Source organism: Vicia villosa, linkage group LG6, assembly GCF_029867415.1.
Source record: "Vicia villosa cultivar HV-30 ecotype Madison, WI linkage group LG6, Vvil1.0, whole genome shotgun sequence".
Taxonomy (NCBI): domain Eukaryota; kingdom Viridiplantae; phylum Streptophyta; class Magnoliopsida; order Fabales; family Fabaceae; genus Vicia; species Vicia villosa.
Window position 1 is genome coordinate 139,732,040 of NC_081185.1, and position 24,851 is coordinate 139,756,890.

General features: G+C 32.6%; 1 protein-coding gene across 1 annotated transcript; it reads left to right on the forward strand.

Annotated features, from left to right (window-relative positions):
- Positions 1-253: 253 nt before the first annotated feature.
- On the forward strand, positions 254-5,971 carry LOC131614800 (uncharacterized). The gene is made up of 9 exons (XM_058886351.1): positions 254-926; positions 1,017-1,103; positions 1,196-1,637; positions 1,721-2,097; positions 2,200-2,694; positions 2,807-4,027; positions 4,109-4,327; positions 4,427-5,284; positions 5,394-5,971. The coding sequence occupies exons 1-9, from the start codon at positions 254-256 to the stop codon at positions 5,969-5,971; spliced, it is 4,950 nt and encodes a 1,649-aa protein (XP_058742334.1).
- The last annotated feature ends 18,880 nt before the right edge of the window (positions 5,972-24,851 follow it).

The following is a 24,851-nucleotide window of genomic DNA, read 5'->3' on the forward strand; positions in this document are numbered from 1 at the left end:
ATTAAATAGCTGTCAGTGATGTCATATAGGGTTATATAGGATTGATTTTAATAATTGCAAGCTAAAACTATTGTGTTACGTATTAATAATGACATTTCGTTTTTCCATGCTAGCTATTCATTGATGGCGTGCATATTTTGTTAAAGCATGCTCTTCCCCTTAATGATTTCGTTAACATAAAATGAATCTTGAGTAACAACATGCCATCTATATATTACACTTAGAATACTGCAGATGCTCATAAACATATTAAATGGAGTTTGGTAATCGATCTGTGGATTTTAATATGGATGATGAGAGTTGTACATTTTTACGTCAGATCAACAAAATGAAAGCTGCTAAGGCAAGGTTTAATAGAATGAATGTCCTCAGGCAGAAGAAGGCAAAGCGGTTGAAGAGAGCAAACAAAGAGAACGAGTGTTTCTTCTCTCCATCTTCCGTCCAACAATCTTCGTCGTTCCGAACACCTTTATCAACAATAACTATGAATACCATCAACATTTCCTCATCATATTCACCTAACCACTTTCAACCATCTTCTTCAAGTCCCCAACCTTCAAACAGATTGGGTCTGAATCTAACAAACAAAGATAATGACTTTTTCTTCTCTCCAATTTCCGTCAAACAATCTTCCTCCATCCGAACACCGTTATCAACCATAACAATGAATACCATCAACGTTACTGAGTCATCTTCACCTAACACATGTCAACCATCTTCTTCAAGAACTCAACCTTCAACTGTTGGGATTTTAAAATCTCGGAGACCCATCGCATATCGTACGAACGGGCTGGGTTTGAATTTGACAAAAAAATTTAACAGCACTGTCAGTGGTTCAAATGATCATCCTGATGTTTCTGCAACTCCTGTCCCGGCCACGGACAATAGCAATTTATTTTCGGATTCTGATGACAATAGTACAGAAAGTATATGAATATTAAGTACTTCTATCATTCATAACCCCTTATCAGATTGTAATTAACAAATAACATGCAATTTTTTTATTTATGCTTCAGGTTTTGAAACGGACTCCGATATTGAGTACCCGGATGAATGTAATAACATCTCTACAGACATGCATTCTGCATCGACTTCTTCAAACGGTAATGCATTCCCCTGTGCGTGTTAAACTCATTATTATAGGAGGTAATACTACAATAAAAATATTATACTCAAATACTTTTTATTTTTATAGGATACTACGATGTAGGAGACGCTGATTCTGTATGTCAACAATGCGGTGCGCAAATGTGGTATCTTGAAAGAAAGGAAAAACATCGGAATAGATCTATTCCAAAATTTTCAATGTGTTGTCGAAATGGCAAGATTCAACTTCCATTTCTCAAGATGCCACCTAAATATCTGCAACATCTCCTATTTGACAGTGATACGGTTCAGTCTCGCAATTTCCAGCAAAACATTCGAATGTATAACATGATGTTTGCATTCACATCTCCTGGTACTAAGATGGATAACCGTTTTAACAATGGAGGTGGTCCTCCTACTTTCCGTATTCAAGGGCAGGCCTGTCATAGAATTGGTAGTATGTTACCCATGCCGGGACAGACTCCAAAATTTGCCCAGCTATATATTTACGACACTGAACATGAAATACAACACAGGATTAATGGAATGAGGTATTTATTTGCCAATTATTTTTTGTCACGTCCATATTTGTTATTTGAGATGTTTTCATATTTTTTTTAATTTTATTATGTAGAACAAAAACTGGCGTTGACATTGATATTGTTACAAAATTATCTCAAATGTTGTACGAACACAACGTACATGCTCAGTCTTTCCAAATGGCAAGAGATATTTTGTCTCAACGAAGCGTAACAGATTTGAAATTGAGACTTATTTCAGACAGAAAAACTGATGGACGTATTTATAATCAGCCAACTGTTTCCGAAGTTGCCGCATTGATAGTTGGTGATGTCGATACAGCTGAAAAAAGAGATATCATAATGCACAAACAGTCGGGCGATCTTCAAAGAATTGATGAGTATCATAGTTCTTATCTTGGATATCAATATCCATTGCTTTTTCCATATGGCGAGGATGGATACAGGCCAAATGTGAAACATCGGGATCACGGTCACGTGGTACATTCCACCACACCAAACAGTCGTGTTGAATTGGAATACGATGATGTTCCATGGGAAGAAGCTACAAAGAGAAACAGGCTAACGATAAGAGAATGGATGGCATTCCGAATACAATCAAGACAGAACGAGGCACCGACACTGTTAAGAGCTCGAAGGCTATTCCAACAATTTTTAGTTGATGGTTATACAATGTTGGAATCGGAGAGACTTAGATGGCTTCGTAAAAATCAATCCAAATTAAGGGTTGGAAAATATCACAATTTGAATGAGTTAAATTCAAACAGTGTGACACAAGGCTCAAGCACCGGAAAAAGAGTTGTTTTACCGTCTTCATATGTTGGCAGTCGTAGATATATGGATCAACTGTATTTTGACGGAATGGCAATTTGCAGCTATGTTGGTTTTCCTGACCTATTTATTACATTTACATGTAATCCAAACTGGCCGGAGATACAGCGTTACGTAAGACAATCAAACTTGAAGCCGGCCGATCGTCCAGACATTATTTGTCGAGTATTTAAGATGAAGTTTGATGAGTTATTGTCCGATCTAACCAAGAAATCTGTCATGGGCAAGGTCCTTGCCTGTAAGTACATTTGTTTTCCTTCATTCTTCCAAACTTAGAATTTTCGTTTTAAAATGGTTCACATATTTATATGCTGCAATTTAATTGGAAATATATGACATTTCATTAACAGATATGTATACCATTGAATTTCAAAAGAGGGGTTTGCCACATGCTCACATAATAATTTTTCTTCATCCGACCAGCAAGTATCCAAATGCAGAGGATATTGATAAAATAATTTCAGCCGAAATACCTGACGAGAATTCTGATCACGAGCTTTATAACTTGGTAAAGTCACATATGATACACGGTCCATGCGGAAGACTTAACCTAAATGCTCCGTGTACAAGGGATGGTAAATGTTCCAAGTATTTTCCAAAGGAGTTCCGTCCTCAAACAATAGTCGATCAAGATGGCTTCCCTGTTTATCGAAGAAGAGACAATGGTCACACTGTGTTAAAGAATGGAATTCGGTTTGATAACCGTCACGTTGTACCATACAATTCAGGATTATTAAAGAAGTTTCGAGGTCACATAAATATGGAGTGGTGCAATCAAAGTTCTTCGATAAAGTATCTGTTTAAATACATCAACAAAGGTTACGACAGAATCACTGCTGCCGTTATTAGGAATGATGAGGTGAGCCAAAATGCCCAAAAAAATGTTGACGAGATTAAACAATATCTTGATTGCAGATATGTTTCTCCTTGCGAAGCATGTTGGAGAATATTCTCTTTTCCCATACATGGAAGAAAACCCGCGGTTGAGAGGTTATTTTTTCACTGCGAAGGAGAGAATTCTGTGTTTTACAGAGACATGGATCGCTTAGATACCGTGTTGGAAAAGCCAAGTGTCACAGAATCAATGTTTACTGCTTGGTTTGAGGCAAACAAAAAATATCCTGAAGCCAAGGAGTTAACATACAGCAAGTTTGTTGGAAAGTTTGTTTATGTAAAAAAAACAAGGGAATGGAAACCGCGGAAAAAGGGTTATACAATTGGTAGATTGGTATGGGTTCCTCCAAGCTCGGGTGAGTTGTACTATCTCAGAATGATGTTAACGCATGTAAAAGGTCCACATAGTTACGAAGACATAAAAATAGTTAACAACAAGAGATGTAATTCTTTCCGCGATGCTTGCTTTGCTATGGGATTTATTGGGGATGATAGGGAGTACATCGCTGCCATTGAAGAGGCAAGTCATTGGGGATCTGGGCATTATTTGAGGTTACTTTTTGTCCATATGCTACTATCAAGCAGCTTGAATAGACCAACACATGTTTGGAAAAAAACATGGCAATTATTATCGGACGGCATATTATATGAACAACGTAGAATCGCAAACAATAGAGGTTAGTATTCATCAATACTATATAAAAAGAATATACAGCGCATGCCACCCATAACGCTATTGAATTTTTTTTTTTTTGCAGAGATGATTTTGTCAAATGAAGAATTGGTCAATTTGACATTGGTAGAAGTTGAAAAATTACTTCAAAAGAACAGGAAGAGTTTATCCGATTTTGTGGGAATGCCACAGCCAAATGGATATGTTGTTCAGCAATTAGGCAACAGGTTGATTTATGATGAACGTAACTACGACATCATAGAACAACGTCAAGAATACAATACATTATATCAACATCTCACAGGTATTTGTGCATTTCATAAATTTCAGTTTTATCTGTTACAAATTTACGTATCTTATTTGTTGAAAACCGTAATATATAATTTATTACGATTATAATTAGATGAACAAAGAACTGTTTTTAAAACTATTATCGGCGCTGTCAATAACGAAAGAGGAGGTGTCTTTTTTCTGTACGGCTATGGCGGCACGGGAAAGACGTACATTTGGAGGACATTGGCGTCTTGCATTCGTTCGAGAAAACAGATTTGCTTGACTGTTGCTTCATCTGGTATAGCTTCTCTCTTGCTACCAGGAGGTAGAACAGCACATTCAATGTTCAAAATTCCAATCCCAACATTGGAGGAATCCATATGTGACATCCCAAAGAATACAGAACGAGCCGAGTTGCTTCGGTCAGCCAAGTTAATTATCTGGGACGAAGCTCCAATGGCTAACAAGTACTGTTTTGAAGCACTGGATAAAACCCTTAAGGACCTTATGTCAGACACAAAGCCTTCCAAGTCTATATTTGGTGGTAAAGTTGTTGTTTTTGGCGGGGATTTTCGTCAGATCCTTCCTGTTATTCCAAGGGGCAGCCGTTCTGACATCATTCACGCGAGCATCAACTCTTCATACATATGGGATCACTGCAAAGTTCTCAGACTAACAAAAAACATGCGTTTGTTGCAATCCACCACACCTTCAAGTTCAACAGAATTAGAAGAGTTTTCAAATTGGACTTTAGATGTTGGAGATGGAAAACTGGCTGAACCGAATGATGGATATGCAGATATTGACATACCAAAGGACATGTTGATATCCAATTTTGATGAACCGATAAAGGCAATTATAGATTCGACCTATCCTGACTTTCTGCAGAATTACAAAGATCCCCAATACCTTCAATGTAGAGCAATATTGGCTGGAACTTTAGAGACAGTTGATGTCGTAAATCGTTATGCGCTAGATATGATTCCAGGTAATTATAATATACGCTGTTGGAAAATTTTTATCAATTAAATCTTTGTACTGCTAACTTATATTTTTACATTCTGATACAATCTTTTGCCTTGATTGTAATTATGTAGGAGATGAAAAGATTTATTTGAGCTCCGACTCAGTTGATCAAATGGACGCTGATGCTTCTGATTCTTTTGATGCTTTGACAACAGAATTTTTGAACACCCTGACGGCATCCGGTCTTCCACAACACAGCATTAGACTTAAAGTTGGCACCCCTATAATGCTCCTGAGAAACATCGATCAATCTGAAGGGTTGTGCAACGGTACAAGACTCATTGTTACAAAATTGGCCGACCATGTTATAGAGGCAAGGATTATCTCCGGTAAAAATATAGGAAGTTCATTTTATATTCCAAGAATGGATATCTCTCCAACACAATCACCCTGGCCTTTTAAATTAACAAGAAGGCAATTTCCAATCATTGTGTCCTACGCAATGACGATTAACAAGTCGCAAGGTCAGTCGTTAGACTATGTTGGGTTGTATCTGCCAAGGAATGTCTTCAGCCACGGTCAGTTGTACGTTGCAATATCAAGAGTGAAAAGCAAAAACGGTCTCAAGATACTAATCCACAACAAAGACAATGAAGCGGCAGACACTACCACCAACGTGGTATTCAAAGAAGTATTTGAAAATGTCTAATTATAATCCATTTAATTAGTATCATTTTGTAATCCAGTGTTTGTTCAAATTGTCACGTGGATGATTGTTGTAGTGTTGGTATTAAATTACAAATACCAAACCTGATAAATGCATAGTCTGATTTTTTGGGTAGATTCAAAAGCCCAACACATGGTTCCTTTCATATTGTAAAAAAAGTTGCCATCTATTTTAAAGTTACCATATTCCAAAAAGGGTTAAGAATTAATATAATCTCTAAATCCAAAAGAGAAGCCTACATATATCACACACACACCATTTGAAATTATAAAACAGACCTAACAACTTAAAGTTAACAACTTTCGAATTCTTTTAAAATTAATACAATAGTTATATATATATATATTATATATCCAGCACCCATTCATATAAAAATACTACTATAATTACCAATTAAAAAAAAGTACTGATACCATCCTGCATGGTTATCCATAATTTGTTTACAGCAAAACAAAATTAAACTTCCTTAAAAAGCCAAAATAGTTCACAGAATTATAAAACAACACATAATATATCAGCAACACATTCTTTAGTTATTCCCACGGACAACGCAGACCAGAATTTCTTCGACAGGTGGGTACCTAATGGTGAAATGCAAGACATCACCTTTCTTGAAAGTCATGCTCTTCCCAAACTCATACCACCCCCTGCAAAGAAACATTTCATTGCTATCTTCTCTCTTCTTGAGCACACAATTGTATGCCTTGCGTCTGTCGGTGTCATACAGCCCAATTGTGTCCTTGCCTTTCAATTCACACGCAGTTATGACCCCGGCAGGAATTTGCTACAATTCAGTATAAATTACAGACATTAGCAAATGGAATACTTTCGGTCACTTATTGTCTTATTAAGAACTTACAAGAACTTGCGTGCCCATTGATGGTGGGTTTTTAACCTCCATAATCCAACTTTTTTCATTTTGAATTACAACCGAATCATCATTATGCCTGTATTTCAAATAAACAGTTAAAACTATTATATAATTAACCAAATCTAATACTAAAACGGAATATACATTTACAAATACGACACTTCTACATATTTTCAAACATATAACATAAATTAATTTAACTTACCCTTCCGTATCTGATGATATTGAAAAGTGGTCATCTTCAACCTCTTCCATAACCTCTTTTCCCTTCCTGTATGAATCCCTTTCTTTTGCAATGTTACTTGGTCCTTCTTGGTTGTTTTTGCTCTTAGACGGCTTATTAAATTCTTTGCCATACCCCTCTTCACTGCATCCAGAAGAAACACAATAAACCATTCTTTCTAACATTTTAACTACAAACACAGCCTTATTATCATTATTTATCACGCGCTTATTATCATCTTTAAATTACATGTATTAAATCGTTTCCTGCTATCAGGATACTACTAACACGCAAATAATAAATATCTAAATACCAAATAGCAAGTCTATTGTATCTAAACATTTAAACTATAATCACACTACTTTTATCATTCTTTATTACTTACTGATTATCACATTGCATCTTAGAGACATCCAACATTCATCCAGAAACGAATCGAAACATTAACTGACATAATTTTTAAAACAATAGACAGGCCAAGCAATTAATATCTATGTAACATATATAGTGTATACATTTTACCTTTCAGAATCTGAAGACAATACAATTACATTTTGCTGGGCTTCTCTTCTCGACATTCTTTTCCTTTTCCCAGCACCAACAACTACATGTTCTTCAGTTCTTGCTTCAGTGTTTGCAGAATGCTTTCTGTACACCCCAGATTTGCTTGATTGCCATGCTGCCTTCCATTCAACTGAAGTGCGTCTGTTCGCAAGACCAGCCATTATTGCCTTAAAATCAGTTTCGCGTCTCCAAAGGCATCCCTTCCATTTTTTCCGATTATTCCTCTCCCAAACTTTCCTCCATTCCACTACAACATGAATCAGTTCCAACACCCTGCGAATCCCAGCCTCCCTCCTCAGTCTTTCCCAATTGTTCTCCATTCCAAGTTCCTCGATAGTCCTAAAAATTGCAACAACAAAAATTATAGCGGAAAAAAACAACAACAATCAACATGCAACTAACATTTCTTCAGATTTAACAAAATCCACATATTTAACAGACAATCCAAGCATTCAAGCTAAATGATATTTACATCTCTTCAGAAAAAACAACATCTACATATTTATTATATGATCTATACATTCAGTATACATGCAACTCACCGATCGGGAATGTCATATGGCGGAGAGTACGTCATTGCCAAGCGAAAGTTTCTTTGCTGTGTCGACCAACTGTTCCTCACCAGTACGAAACCCTAACGTCCTTTGGAGAAGTAATGTTTCTTCACTTAGGGTCCCAACCTCTCTATCTATACTTCTTGAACCAAACGACGATAATTTAATATAATAGTTAAGGAAACAAATGTATCTGAAAGGTTACTTTAATTCAAATGTAATACAATTGGTTAATATAGGAAGTCCGAGCGCACGTTTCCAATCAAATCTAAATGCTTATTTTTGGATACTCAACAGTTTTTTGGTTATAATAGACCAAGTCATGACCATTTTTCAACAACTTCCTATATATGATAATTGGCACACACTTAAATGTTGGGCCGTGCAACATGTCCACACATATTGTAATCAATATATAATAGATGCACTAACTATTTATAAAGGACAGCATTGTAACAAAATTATAGTTTTCATATTTACATTAAAAAAACCACATTAAAGATAGATGTCACTATATTTATCCATAACATACAAAAAACACATATAATGTGCAGACAAACAAATACTATATTCGTATTTTATGAAAAATATATTTCAAACTAATATTCTATCAACAAAATATGAAATTTATATTTCTTAATAATATTATAACAAAACCCATCATGTTGGCCCTTAACATGTTGGAAATTTTAATTGGGACGCGACATAAATTTTTTAAATTTCCATTTCTTTTGATATATTTTTTAACCTTTAAGATTACTTAATATGACTTACATATTTAAGGAAAAAAGTTGTTATGTCTTGATTTTCAACATCGGACATTTATCAACTATTAAACTATTTTAAAAGGTAAATTATTACCGATTTCTTTTACAGTTCCCTTTTATCAGTCCCATAATTTAATATAATCAGGATATTTATCAACAACCATTATCGAAAACAATGTACATTATAGAAAGAAGTTCGCTTCATAAACATAGTACACCCATCTTAAAATATTTTATTAAATTCATTGGATGTTTTATCATTTTATTACACAAATAAAACTGCCTCCAAATGATTAAATTATACATTATATCCTTTTTCTATTTGTCAGTGTTAAACAACACATATCAAGTTTCTGTTTGTAATGGTAGAATGGTTGAAATAAAATCCAACATTATTACACAAAGACTAAACTCATGTTATACAGGTTTTTACAATTACAAAAACATTTGATTGTATCATTCGGAATTATAAAAAACAGCACTTTACAAAGTCCCCATCCTAACGCCTTTCCACGATTAAATGCACATAAGGAGAAAACCGCAACATGCTCCACACTAAAGTATCGCCATTGCAAAGTTTGATACTCTTAGCTAATTCATACCAGCCCTGAGCCATGTACCTTTCATAAGTGCTTGGGACTCCTTTCCTCCTCGCCTTATGAAGCCTGCAGTTGAACACATTTCGAGTCGCCGCGTCTACAACTTTAATTTCATCCTGATATACTCGGAGGCATTTCTTAGCTATGTCCTTTGGAAAATGCTGCATAAATACACATATATTTTAGCCTACATTTCATATTGTTCCTATATTAAATGAATACGAATCACATTAGATTGTGTTATCTTACCATCACATTTTTTGCACTTTTTTTGCCGTTTGTAATACGAGTTTTCCAAGTGAATTTCTTTGCGCCATTCGACAACTCCTCTCTAATATCAGTAGACGCCTTCCCTTTCCCTTTCTTTGATTGATTTCCCTTTCTCAATATATGTTGATTGACTTTTCCCCGTGATGAAACTGCCCGAACTGACTTTTTTTCCTTTTCTTTAATTCCTACACTTCGTTCACCACACAAATTTTTCTTTGAAACCATCCCTGGATCCCCATTAACACTGTCAATCGTTTTATCCTCAATCGTTTCTTCCATTGGCTCCTCCTTTACATCCAGAATCACAACATTTTCATGAGTTGAAGGTTGAGGAACTGCAGTGGGGGATGTCGTAGCCATTTGATCAAACCGATGTACTTTCCCATGTTCTTTTGCTCTTTGCGCTTTCTTCGAAGCTTTTTTTGCCATATCTGCATTGTACCCCGTTTCATCAACCAACCCATCTATCAACCTCCATGCCCCTTCGTCGCTAACAACCAAAAACAATCATAACAATAGTTAAATATTTGTCTTATAAATTTAACGAAATTATTAAGCCATTTGAATTACTCAATAAAAATTATCTTTATACGAACAAATTCAAGATTACTGATGATTCACAGGAAATGATGTTGAACAATCACCAAATATTCAGAATATGAACAAACAAATATGTAAAACGATACTTAATAGAAACACAGACTTAATACAAAAAAAAAATGCATACCCAACAGTAGTAAAAAACCCAAGAATCACTAATCGAACCTGATGTAATCTGTTTTTGCAAATTCAGTTTGAAATACACATTAACCCTAACGACTCTTGGTACGTATTTATTTAACATACACCTACATACTTAGAGAACACTAAAAAAAACTTCACAGAAAAAACACGACACAACCGACAATGTTTCGTCACCCCCACATCTATAATAGCCATAAGAGGGCATATATCCCCGTTAATCTTTAAAAAGTTGATTTCAGAAAAATTTTCAATTGCAGATAAATTTTCGCCTTTACCAAACACATGCATCTCAACCCATTTAGAAACAATAATGCTTCAACACTGAAACTTGAAATAATAACAATCAGATTTATATTCTTAAAGTAACGATGAAAAGCAGTACCTGATTTCTACGCCGTCTTCGTCTGATATACATCCGTGGACAGTTTTCCTTTCTCCGGTCATCTTCTCTACCATGCAGGAAATCTGGAATTACCGCACTGTTCAGAAAGCTCGCGCGTTTGGTTTGCTGAGGGTGCTTTTGTTTTCAATAAAAAATGAATTTATAACCTGTCTCTCTGCTTCCTCATAATGTTGGCAATTTACAGCTATTAATTTCCAATGGGCCAAGATAATTGTTGGGTTGCCCTGACCAAGAAAATTCCCAATAGCCCAAGAATTGTAGAAGCGATTGACTAATATGTTTATTTAACAAACACAATTAATAATTAACATATTCTTTTTTAAAATAACCCACTCATCATATTAAAACTAATAATTTTTTTTTTATATAACAAAATTACCAATATATTAATTTGTTATTATTATTTACATCTTATTTACCACAATTAAATACACATTAAAATAATTTTAACAGACAAAATATGTGGAATATATTTTTTAAGCAATGCATCATAATATATTCCCATTTCATATCATGTATATTTAATTTATTATATCAAATCCACACAATGTCAAAACATTTTTGTTGGGCATCAGAATTCAACTGTTTAAAGTTTTTCAAATAGACAATGATTGTCACATGTATATTTTATTGCAAATCTACTATTAACAATTGTATTGAACTAATAATATTTTGAAAAAAAATTACATAGACTTAACAAAATCTAAGCCCAACATAAACAAATTTATATAATAATTTAAATATTGTACATCCCCAGGACTTTAGTCATATATATTCCCCTACTAACTTCACATATCTTCCATAAATAAGTAAAATATAAAGCATACCAAATCAATAACAAATTGTATCTGTAAAACAATGACTGATACAAAACTAGAAAATAAGAGCAATTGCATAAGAGATTATCATAACATACATAACAGTAAATTAATATAACAGATTATCAGAGCAATTACATAAGTTCTTATCAATCCATAGCAAATTAATAACCAAACAAAAATTCTGAACATTAAATAAAACAAGTTCTTAAAATTACATTCAAATTAAGAATGCAAAATTACTAAAAAAAGGTAAATGATTAAACCAAAAAATATTGTTCTTCAAAAAGTCGTCATCAATGCATCCACACTAACCATTAAGACATCAACAAATCACCATCTTCTAAACCTGCATTTTACATTCATAACAGTGTTAAAAAAAATTCCAGAAACATACGGATTAGATGAAAAGCATTCAATATCAATGTTATACAACATTATATGTCAACAAATACAATCCTAACCATTGTTTTCAGTTTCTTCACCAACTCTGTCCAGATCTTCCATTCACTGTCATCCATAATACAAGCATTTTATGATTCTAAAACCCAAAAAATATAATCTAACATATTTTCAAACTTTTCGTAAAACTCTGAACAATAAAGTTATACCTTTCATTTTCAAAGCGTATCCAACCAACACACACTCCATCTGATATCTCTACCATTCTGGGTTTCATATCCAATCCCACACTGCCCATAACATCAGCTACAAACTGAACATCTTCAACAACAGCAAACCTAACTCCAGATCTGATTCTTTCATGACGAAGCATCCAATTGATTGCAACCATCTCATTCTGCCACACCCCTCCGATGTTCCTCACCTTGCTATCACTCTCCCACATGCATGCAACATTGTCCCGTACATAAACAGCCAAATCAGTGCACGCTTTCGTAACCCGCTCTTTCTTCATCTTCGCCCTCATGCGCAGTAGTTTAGATCTTTCTCTAATCTTCCTTTTAATGGCGAATCGCTGTAAACGATCTTCAACCATAATAAATTTTAAATTTCTGCATGATAAAGAACAAGGTTAAATCAAAATCAAACTCTTAAAAAATATGAAAGAAATATTTTGGATTTAGAAGAAAAGAATCCACAACCTGCATGCTTTCTTAACCTGGGAGAAGGTACCCATTTTCGTTCAACAGATGCAGTGGATTTCGCTTCTGAGATTAAAACCTAATTTCAAGTTCCTCTCATCCACTTATATACTGAAACGTTCCAACCTCTTTAGTCTTCTTTTCCCAAAGTACATCTTCACATACATTATCATTACTCAGTAGGGAAACGTGCAAAAAACGTGGGAAACTGGTATACTGGCTTTTTAGATGACCACATTAAAATTATATTAAATTCTTCAAATGAATAATTAATAACGTTTTATCAATATACACATCACTCTGTTAATTTTGAAAAAATTTAATACATTGAACTATTTACATTGGGTCTTCACTTTATTTTTTTCAAAATTGAATTCGATTTATTTTTAATTACATTAACTCAATTTCATTTTTACAATTCCTTTAATACTTAATTTAATATTAATTATCTTCATTCATTGCTTTTTTTGTCTTCTATATTTTTCGCCAAAAAAATTTAATATATTTCCTTTTTTGGTATATTTTTTGTTATATATTTTTGACAAGCTAAAATTTATTATGCTCAAATAAATTGATTTCTAAACAAATATATATATCAGAATGAATTTTCATACACAATATAATAATTAATGAATTTATATGTGGTACATTTTAAAACAATTTACATAATAATATTATTATTGGTTATATAAATTATTATGCGACCCATGCCAACCCAGGGGTAATGGATACTTATGGTATATTTTAAAGAATAACGTACGAGTGCGGACACAATGGTATCTAACTACCTAATTATATGAATTTCATATTAAATGAAACTAATTTTAATACGCATTTTATATTATTATATAATTTATTATTATATATATTGAATTTGCGTGACCCGTGCGAACGCACGGGTCCTTTACTAGTTAATTAGTATCTTACATTCAGCAAATGCTTTATTTATGTATTCCGTCATAATTGAAAACATTACAAATGCTTCATAATTTTGTAACTTAATTGAAACAATTATTATGTGTTACTTCATATTATTAAATATATTAATTTTAATTAATATAATTTAATCATAGTAATATTAATATATATATATATATATATATATATATATATATATATATATATATATATATATAAATATTATTACAATTAAATTAAAAAATGCAAATTATTTGAATATGTTATTTAAATGTAATTTTTTAATATCATCCAAATATATGTAAAATTTATTTGTATGATTTTTATAGGGAAAAATAAAATGTGTATACATATGAACTTTATTAAATGTGTTTGAATAATTTATAAATGTGATTTTGATGAATGTAAATTTTATTTAAATAATATTTTTTTTTTAATTTTATTTTGAATGTTATTAGATGAAAGCTGGAATTAACCTTTATTTTTTATTTTCTTACTAAATAAAAAAGTAATTATTTCCAAATAAATATTTATTCATAAATATATTTATTATTTTTTAGTTAATAATGATCTAAATATATTACTAAATATTTAATTTGTATTACTAAAGATTTAATTTGTAATACAAAATATATTATTAAATAATAATAAGAAATAATGATGAAAATAGTTTTACTAATATCAATCAATTTGAAGCTGTATAACACAATTGTGTTACAGCCCAGCGGAGTGGACATTATCCTTGAAACCTAGGGGTTTAAGGTTTGAAACTTGGTTTCCTCAAACTTTTTAATTGAACACTTTTTTATGTAACAGGGGCTAAAATCAAAACTCCCTAATATTACAGGGGGCTTTATATATTTAATCCTAAGTTTTATAACACTATTTTTAAAACAATTTATAATTTTTTTATAAGGTTAATAGCTATTTTGCCTCATATCATATAAAAAGAAAAACAAAAGGAAAATAAAGAGGTGTGTTTATAATGTGGATTCCATGAACAATCTCTCATATCAATCGCTTTATGGGAAAGGGCTATTCAGAGCTACTTGGAAGAACAAAATATGCTTTTTGTGAACATTTATTCTTCTTGTAACTTAGAAAAGAAGAGAAACCATGGATTAAATTAGTAGATGTAAAACAAAAATTAGGTCAAGGGGTGATAATCTATGAGTAAAATAGACAAGTTTTCGATATCTGAAAGTTTATTAAAAGACTAGAAAGTAGTAAGGTCGGCAATAGGAATGAGGACATATTTCATCATTGTCTTATGTGGGTTAAGGAATGGGGATAGGGATGGCAGACAGACCCAAATTCACGGGGTTCACTCGAACTCGAGTCAACGTGTGAAAACCCGAGTTGATTGGGTTTGAGTTTGGATTCGGGTGTCACCCGATATTTCGGATGCGGGTTTGAGTAGTGTGAAACCCGCACCCGAAACCCGAAGTCACACCCGCTTAATATATATATATATATATATATATATATATATATATATATATATATATATATATATATATATATATATATCTTATGAGAATGAGTAAGTTATATGAGAATATGAGAATGAATCTGAACCATTAGATTTTAAAATAAATAGTGGAGATTATGTGTCATTGTTTTTTTCTCTCTCCTCCATCATTTATTTTAATAATGGAGAAAAGAGAAAAAAAGTTTATTTTAAAATCTAATGGTTCAGATTCATTCTCAAGTTCTCATATAAAAATGTCATTCTCATACGATACTCTCTCTCTCTATATATATATATATATATATATATATATATATATATATATATATATATATATATATATATATATAACATATCATATGAGAATGAGTAACTTATATGAGAATGTATTGTAATAACAACCATTGGATTTATATTTAATTGGTGAGATTAAAAGATATTTTAAAAATTTGATTAATAATTTCTTTTTCCTCTTAATGACACTTGATTTAGTGAAGATCACAATTTAATCTCAACCATTTCTTTTTCAATCTGACGGTTTTTATTCATTCTCATATAACTTATCCATTCTCACTCGAGATGTCATATATATATATATATATATATATATATATATATATATATATATATATATATATATATATATATATATATATATATATATATATATATATATATATATATATATATATATATTGTAGGAAAAATATATTTTAAATATTTTGCTGCGGGTTCGGGTTTGGGTGAAAAAACCTGAACCCAACGGGTGTGGGTGTTATTTTGCCTCCCGAATTGCCTTTGGGTTTGGGTTCGAGTTCGGGTGGTGATTTCGGTGCGGGTTTGGGTAGTGTGAAACATGCACCCGACCCGATCCGTTGTCATCCCTAAATGGGGACATAGTTAGGAATATGTTTACTTAAAGGAATGAGGGTGGTAATGCTATGAGTAGAATAGATGGGTTTTTGATGTCTGGAAGTAATTTATTAGAAAACTAGAAAGTAGTAGGGCAAGTAATAGGAATAAGTGACATATTTGATCATGTCATGTGTCAGTTAAGGCTATTGAAATCAACTAGGGACCCAAACCATTCAGGATAAACAGTTGTTGGTTTGGACATAGGGATTTTAAGCCTTTTGTTGAAAAGGAATGGAAGGCTTTTGAGGTGCATGGGAAAAAAAGCCTATGTGATGAAAGAAAATTTGAAAAAGATGAAAGAAATACTAAGATGATGGAATAGAGAGATCTTTGGGTGGATAGATATAAATTTAAAGGAGGCATTGGTGGAATTGAATTAATAAAACATGGTGATGAGTGAGAGCAACAATGACTTAAAATCAGTACTAGGGGGTAAGAGGAAGAATGCTTCTAATTTGGTATGGATAAACTTACAAAGAAATGAGAGTGATATCCTTAAGAAAAAGTCAATATAAAAGTGGATTAGAGAAGAGAATTTAAACACGAGATATTTTCATTCTTGATGAAGACAAGAAGAAGAATAAACTTTTTAGTCTCAATTGAAACTGATAGAGGTATAATAGAAAGGGTGGTTGAGGTTAAAGAAGAAGTGAAAAGAATGTTTTAGGGGAGATTTAAAGTGAAAAACCATAACATGCCTGAATTAGATGAAATATATTTTGTTAGATTGTCTTTGGAGGAAAGGGATAGACTAGAGGATAAATTTTATTATGAGGAAATTAAAAGTTAAATATGGGAAAGTGAATAGGAGAAGAGACCAAGGCCAGATGGCTACAACTCCAGCTTTTTAAAAAAGTGTTGGGATATTTAGAAGGAAGACTTAGTGAAATTTGTCAATGAGTTCCATACTAGTGTTAAGCTGCCCAATGCCATAACTGCGGCCTTTATAACTTTGGCACCTAAGGTTGATAATAACCCTTAAGAATTAGTCGTCCACATACCTATATGCTTAAAAGGAAGCTTGTACAAAATTTTATCCAATATTCTAGCCTTAAGAATAAATAGTACCATGGGAAAATTAATTTCAAAGAGCCAAATTGCTTGTGTCTCAGGTAGGAAGATACTAGATGGAGTGCTTGTGGTTAATGAGATATTAGATTTGGCTAAAAGGGAAAAATAGGAATTTCTTGATGCTTAAGATTGTTTATTAAAAGGTATATGATTATGTATCATGAAACTATTTAAGATATATGTTAAGAAGACTAGGTTTTTGAGATAGGTGGATGCATTGGATGGAAGCTTGTATTTTTATAGTTCTTTCTCAATATCTACAAATGGAAGCCCTATTGAGGATTTTAAGCGAAGTATAAGTTTAAGGCAATGGGATCATTTATCCCTTTTCCTTTTTACAATAGAAGTTGAAGGACTAACAAGAATGATGAACAAAGCCACGTAATTCGAAATGTTCAAAGGATTCCAAATCAATGAAGAAAAAGCATTTCAGTTACTCAAATTTGCAGAAGATAAAATAGTAGTATGGGAAGGTATTTGACCAAATATGTGGACCATAAAGGCAATTTTAAGAGAATTTGAACTTGTATCAGGGTTGAGAGTCAATTTTTAAAACCAGGCTTATTAGCCTGAATGTGAGAGATCATTTTATGTAAGCTCCATCACACTTTCTATCTTATTGTTAGGGATTTATCCCCTTTACCTTCTTAGAAATTCCAGTTGGTTTAAATCCTATGTTGCTCAACTTAAAAACCAACTATTGAAAAGATGAGAAGAAGATTTCCATCATAGAAATGGAGATTATTATCAATAGGAGGAAGGATCACTCTTTTAAATTCAACTATGTGCCACATGTCTATCTACATGTTTTCATTCTTTTAAGCACCAAAACAGGTATTGAAGAAAATTATCAAGATTTAAAGGGATGTATGGAGAAGAAAGAAAGAGGGTGGTCTAGGAATTAAGCATGTATAAGCTTTCAACTTATCACTATGCAAAAAATGGAAGTAGATAGTATAAAGGACGAGGAAACACTATGGAGAGGCCTGATAGAGCTGAGGTATGGAAATATATATTGGAGCATATGTGGTAGAGATATCAACCCAATTGATTTGTTGAAAACTTCTCTTGCAGATTAGGAAAAGGTAATATAATTGGTTTTTGGAATAGTACATGGTTGGGATCCCAACCCTTGAAACAAGTATTTCCAAATTTGTTCCAGGTAGTACATAATAAAGAAGCAAAAATGGAAGACATAGGGGAGTGGAATGGTGACAAGTGGGAGTGGAACATCAAGATGAACTTAAGTGGATTAGAAATGTGGAAGGTAGTTTTATTGTGAAATCCTGTTATACTAGTCTGATGAGCATTGTAGATCCATATACTCAATAAGAAGAAATTCTAGAGACAATTCAATTTTTTTGAAAGGCATCAGTCCCCTCAAAAGCTAAAGTTTTTGGATGGAGAGATATGTTAAATTGGTTACAAATAAGAACTGAACTCATGATAGTGTTTGTGTATTTTGCTTTAAAGTAGAAGAAAATCTAGAACACTTGTTATTTTCCTATTCTCTAGCCGTGGGAGTGTGGTGCAGGTTTTTGAAATGGCTATCAATATCAATTCAAACAGGTTTATTGGGAGTGATCATTTTGAAGAATTCTAAAAAAAACTAAAAGGCAAAGCTGCAAGGAACAAAGAGTCACTTTTATGAGTTTTATGGATTGCAACTTGTAAGAGGAATAAATTTTTTTATAAAAATATTTGTGTTGTGAATGGTACTTTGATGTGACATGTAATTGGAGTTAAATATAATGGTTGTAGGATATTTTATGATTTATGGAAGAATCCATTTGACTTACTAAAATATTGATGGTGTCATTATAATTGGGTAGAACACTCCCTATACTCATTCAATGAATTTGCTTATATTTTTTTTGTATTCTTTTAGTATTTTATTATATTTCATTTATCCTTAGAATATACTATGCATTTATTGTAATTTTCTTCTTCCAAAGTACAATTTCTTTTTAAATTAATAAATACATTAGTTTATTTTTAAAATATGACTCTAATCAACATTGTGTTAAAAAAATATAACTCTCATTAATATTGCTATTTTTTGTTAAAATATAAATAATAATATTGTGTTGGGTAAAAGAGTATATTCATCTAAGTCTTACATTAAATAGTAGAAAGAAAACATAATTAAAGTATTAAACTAAATAAAAATGGTTAGTTTGAATTTCTTCACCATAAAAAATATAGTCTTGTGAATATAATCAAGTTTTAATAATTGTATGTCATATGAAGGTTTAGAGGGAATTTATAATTTTTTGTTTAAAAATTGTAATTTAGAAGGTTTGCAATTTTCTCTACGAAAATTTGTGTAGCAGCCCGATTTTATTCACTATTATTTTAGTAATTATATTATTTGATGTTGTTAATAATTACTTATTTATTTAGTTATTATGTGATATAATAATTATTTAAGTATTTAATTATGTGAGTGTTTGCGTTGTTTGACTTAATTGAGTTATTAGAGAGATATAACTAAATGAGCCTAAGTGATAGAAACTTAATGGATGGATTGGTGGGTTAAGCCCAATTGACATAAGAGAGATAGTAAGAGTAGAAAGTTAGAGTTTTAGAGTTGGAGTCTCATAACTCATTTTGGGGGAGAAAGAAGAGAGAAGAGAAAGAAGGGAGGAGCACTTGAGAGAAGAAGAAAGTTTACGGAGGAAGCCTCAATTTTCGCAGCAAGTTTCAGCATAGAGCCACCTTGGTAAAACGGGCGTATCTCTCAATCCAACCATTGGATCGTTGCGGTACTTGGACACAATGTTCCTGACTCATAGAGGTAAGTTCTGACCGAAGCGATTTTCATTTTAAGGGTTTTAAGTTCGTCTAATAAGCCGATTTCCAAACTGGTTTTTAGGTGTGTCTCCAAATGATGTTAGAAAGAATTTTTCTTGGAGAAAAGCTTAGAGCTATGGTGAAAGAGTCCAAATTTACCAAGGTAAGGGTGGGGTTCTTTCATGATAAAGGGTTGTATGATAGTATGTTATGGTGAGTAGATTCTATACTTGATATTCATGTTCTTCTATGTGCAATTTTGAGTATTTGGTGGTTTGTTGGAATGTGATGATATAAATGTGATAAGCTGTGTGCAGTTGATAATCTATGTGTAATAGATTGTTGTGTTTGTTGTGGGTAAACCATTGATAGTGAAATAATGGGTTTTGTTGTAGAATTAGAAATGTTAGATTTTCATGAAATTGAACTTTAATCATGTTTTGATATGAATTGATGATGATAAATGACATGTGTAACACCCTTCTAAACCCCGCGGAAATTAATAAAATAATTCAAAGTAAAACATGAAAACAAGGGTGCCACAATTCAATTTAAAACAATTTATCATAAATCAATTGTCATGCTTCACTTAGGAACGAATCATCAATTTAACAAAATCATGTTTTTACACAACAGAATATTCATCATACGGATAAGCATAACATCATCTATGCAATATCCCATAAAATTAATACAATAACAACACAATGGAGTAACATCATAGACTCTAAACTAGCGTTCCCCAGTGTTACAATATCAGAGCATGACACTGACGCTATACTTAAACAAACTGGCCTATGAGTTATCCTCACCAAAGCCAAAAGTCGCTACTCGCCAATCTGAAATGTCAACAGTAAGGGTGAGTCTCATTCAAATTAACAAATGTTATTGAATCATAAATAATAACACATCATAGTTACATCATTCACCCAACTGTTTCATAAACAGACATTCAGACAAGTTTCATCATCACAAAACAATCAACCAACACATCATCAATATTTATAACACTATAATACATCCAATCATGTTATAAAAGTCATGCATATGAATGCAACTGACACTATGCATGTGGTACCAATATCATCAAATGGGAATAACCCATGACCGATCCAACATCATCAAGATACGGCCCTGCCAGCACAGATTCCACACAATGGGAATCATGCCCTTTACTGATCCAACACATCATCATGGATACAACATCATCAATGAATATGAATGAATGCAAACATACATGAACATACTTATATCATCGTCAAGTCTATGAGTAACATCATCAAATACTCATTTCATCATCATCATCATCAACATCATCATCATCATCATCAAAGTATGTTTATATACATTAGCATCATTCAAATACAATCAATCATCATCATCATTAAAGAACATACATGTATCCACATCAATCATCATCATCAATAAGAAAGAACATACATGTATTCACATCATTCTAAAACAAAGCAATCATCATCATATAATTCTCAACAAATCATCACATCATAATGATTTTCAAAACAACATCTTATATTGTCACATTTCATCATATATGTCAACAATACGTCATCCATCCAACATACAAGATATTCACATCACACTCACATCATCACAAAACTATCTCATAGGATTCATCATACCAACAAACAAATCATCACAGGAATCATGTTTTAAACATAGCTTGTATCGTTACATCTCATCATATATGTCCACAACACAACATTCATCAAAACAAGCAAAATTGTGATTTAAAAATAATCTCGAGCTACTGATCTTTTCATCATCCTAACATTAAAGAATACTTCATAAACTTCATCCTGCTCGAAACGGCACTTAAAACAGGCCAACAGTTCAAAAGATACGCATCTTTAAACTTTTCAAAATTTACTAGCAGCACGCAACGCCACACATTGTTCGCGACGCGCTGCCAGGAAACGACGCCTTCGCGGCGCCAACAAGGGATGCGGCGCGAACTGAGTGAAATAATTCTCCTCAAGCTTTCTGCCAAGCAGTTCGCGGCGCCAACAATTGGACGCGACGCGAATTGACCAGATCAGAGATTCCCAACGCAATTGACAGCATACGAACCTGAATCCCAAATTCCTCAACCTCGACCAAATCGATTCAAGTTGATCAAACACCACAAAACAGCCACACAACATATATCATACACACATATAACATATATTATGCATCATCAAACATCATACAACACCAAATTCATGGAAGTTCATCAAAACAGATAATTATCAACAAACATCCCCAAAATCCCAACTCTATCATACGACTCAATTGACATGAAATAATATATCTATATCAGTCCTATTACCCATAACCCGATAATAGATGTTAATCGGAAGAGTCTCCCCTTACCTTAGCCAAGAATCTGGACTTTTCCCCTTCTTCTCCATCAAACCCGTAAGCCCTTTTCTTCACTTTCAGCAAGAATTCCCAATCTTCAAACTCACTTATATCCCTCATCGAGAACCTCCCTGACACGAATTAATATATCAAATCGAAGGAAATTTCGTGTAGAATCCGAATCTTTGAGAATTACCTGATTTGGAGTTATGAGCAGAGAGTTATGACCCATTTTGTGAGAGCTGCACCATGAATACGAAAATCTCTTTTCTCCATGATCTCTCTCCTTCTTCCTCTTAGGTTTTCTTCTTCTAATTTCCAATTTCTTTCTTGTTTTCTTATTTTATGAAAATAAAGCAAAATAGCTTTAGTAATAGGGCCTACCAATCACACCCCCTCCATTACTAACCACAACTTGGCCCAATAGCTTATTTTACACAATTTCCAACATAAGTCCAATTAAAATACCAATAATCCAAGAAATTAATTTAAACTCCCATTAAATTAATAAAATGTAAAATATGGGGTGTTACAACATGTACAATAGATGCTAGGAATTGGAAAATAATAGAATAGAAATATAATTGAATTGAAATTAATATAGTGTGATTATTAATTGGTTTATTGATTAATAGTTGAATTAATTTCAAATAGTCTATTTGATTGGAAAATACTTGGACTTATAAAAATTGTTCGGTTTGTCGGTAAATAACGGTATCTTGAGAATTTGACCGTAATTGTATTTTGGTTGACTATTTACGTTGAGAATGATATATTGATATGCCAATGATGTTGTGTTGAAAATCGAATTAGATGCTAATTGGAAGTTGAATTGGTTTACTTGATAAGTTGGCATATTGTGATTATTTTGCGAATTGACCGAAAATGGTAATTTTGGTTTGGATGCCTTTGTTGCGAATACTGTTGTGATTGTCAATATGATTATTATTGTGCATTGTTATGTGATTAGCCTTATGGCATGAATCCCAACGAATTGTCGTTAGTTTAGTTGATTATGATGAATTGTATGTGGGATTGGGTTTGTATAATCGCCTTTGTTTGTGGTTGTGTAAAATTGTTGCGGTGTGTGGTTGTTTGCGGTGATTGTTTCAGAAATTGCTGAAATTGTTCTACTGTCAATGAATCTATTGTTGAAAATTGTTTTATGTTGATGTTGGTATAGTTGTTATGTTGTTGTAATAATACGTTGTTGATATTGTGATGTTGGTGATATGATTATATTTTTGTTATGATTATGCTGTTGATACGATGATGATGTTGTAGGCCTTGGGCCAGTGTTGTAGTGACGATATAAGCTTATGCCTTTTGTGATGATGATTACCTCTAATAATTGGTAATAACAGTGATATAGGCGTATGCCTCGTGATGAGATTTTTGTTGTGTTGTATGTGATTGTTGCATTCTTTGAGTTGCATCCATTGTATAATGCATGCCTTAAAATTATGACAAACACGACGGTCTGAAATTATGAAAGCAAACTCAGATTTCAGAAATATATTTTGGTTTGAAACAAAACATTATGAACAAACAAGAACATCAAATCAAACTCAGATTTTATATTATTAGGCCAAAATTATAATTTTAATTTTAATTCATAATTTCAATATTCAATAAAACATAATTTCTAGTTTCAATCTTAGATTGTATTCCTAATTCTTAAAACCTAATTTCAATCTTCATCTTCATCCCTAATACCCCGCAACATCTTTCCCCTTGAACTTAACACCAGCCAACAACACATCACGCAACACCGCCGACGATTTGACCTTCTCTCTCATCACAGGATCGAAGTAATCCGACATGAGTAGCACGAGATTCACCTCCAGTTAGCAAGCAAGAATCTGACGCAAGAGGCGTGGCTGTTGATGGCGGCAATGGTTGGCATAGGAAGAGATTCTAGAGAGATTCTTAACAAACCAGATTTATTTCAATGTTACCCTTTTCTCTTTCCCCCTTGGTTTTCGTCTTTAAAAGGCAATATCAGTTGATGAAATGGATTCATCAATTTGAGTTTTTTGGTGAGATGAGATTCTTCCATAGACATGGTTGTTGTTTTGGTGCGAAATAGAAGGTGTTGTTGGATCTTCTGATTTTTACTTTTGATTTTTCTATCCACAATGAAATTTGCAGTTGAGAAAAGGAGAAGAATATTTTAAAATCCAAAAAACCATTTTTAGTGATGTTTTTTCCGTCGCTAAAACGGTCAATAAATATCTATATAACACGTCATTTGCCACCTAAGCAGAAATTAGAATTGTTACTACTATTTGGATGAAAAGTATTAACTTGATACGTTCTGAAAAGTTAAGGGATCTAAATGGTCATTTTAAAAATTAAAGGATCAAATTGGACTTTGAGTACAAGATAAGGGACGAAAAATAATATTTTGCCATTTT

What these genes read in the sequence shown, in the direction of transcription:
- LOC131614800 (XM_058886351.1), top strand. Translation starts at nt 254, where the DNA reads ATGGAGTTTGGTAATCGATCTGTGGATTTTAATATGGATGATGAGAGT. An exon ending in TGATGACAATAGTACAGAAA is followed by an intron (nt 927 to 1,016) that starts GTATATGAATAT and finishes TTTATGCTTCAG; the next exon opens with GTTTTGAAACGGACTCCGAT. An exon ending in TGCATCGACTTCTTCAAACG is followed by an intron (nt 1,104 to 1,195) that starts GTAATGCATTCC and finishes TTATTTTTATAG; the next exon opens with GATACTACGATGTAGGAGAC.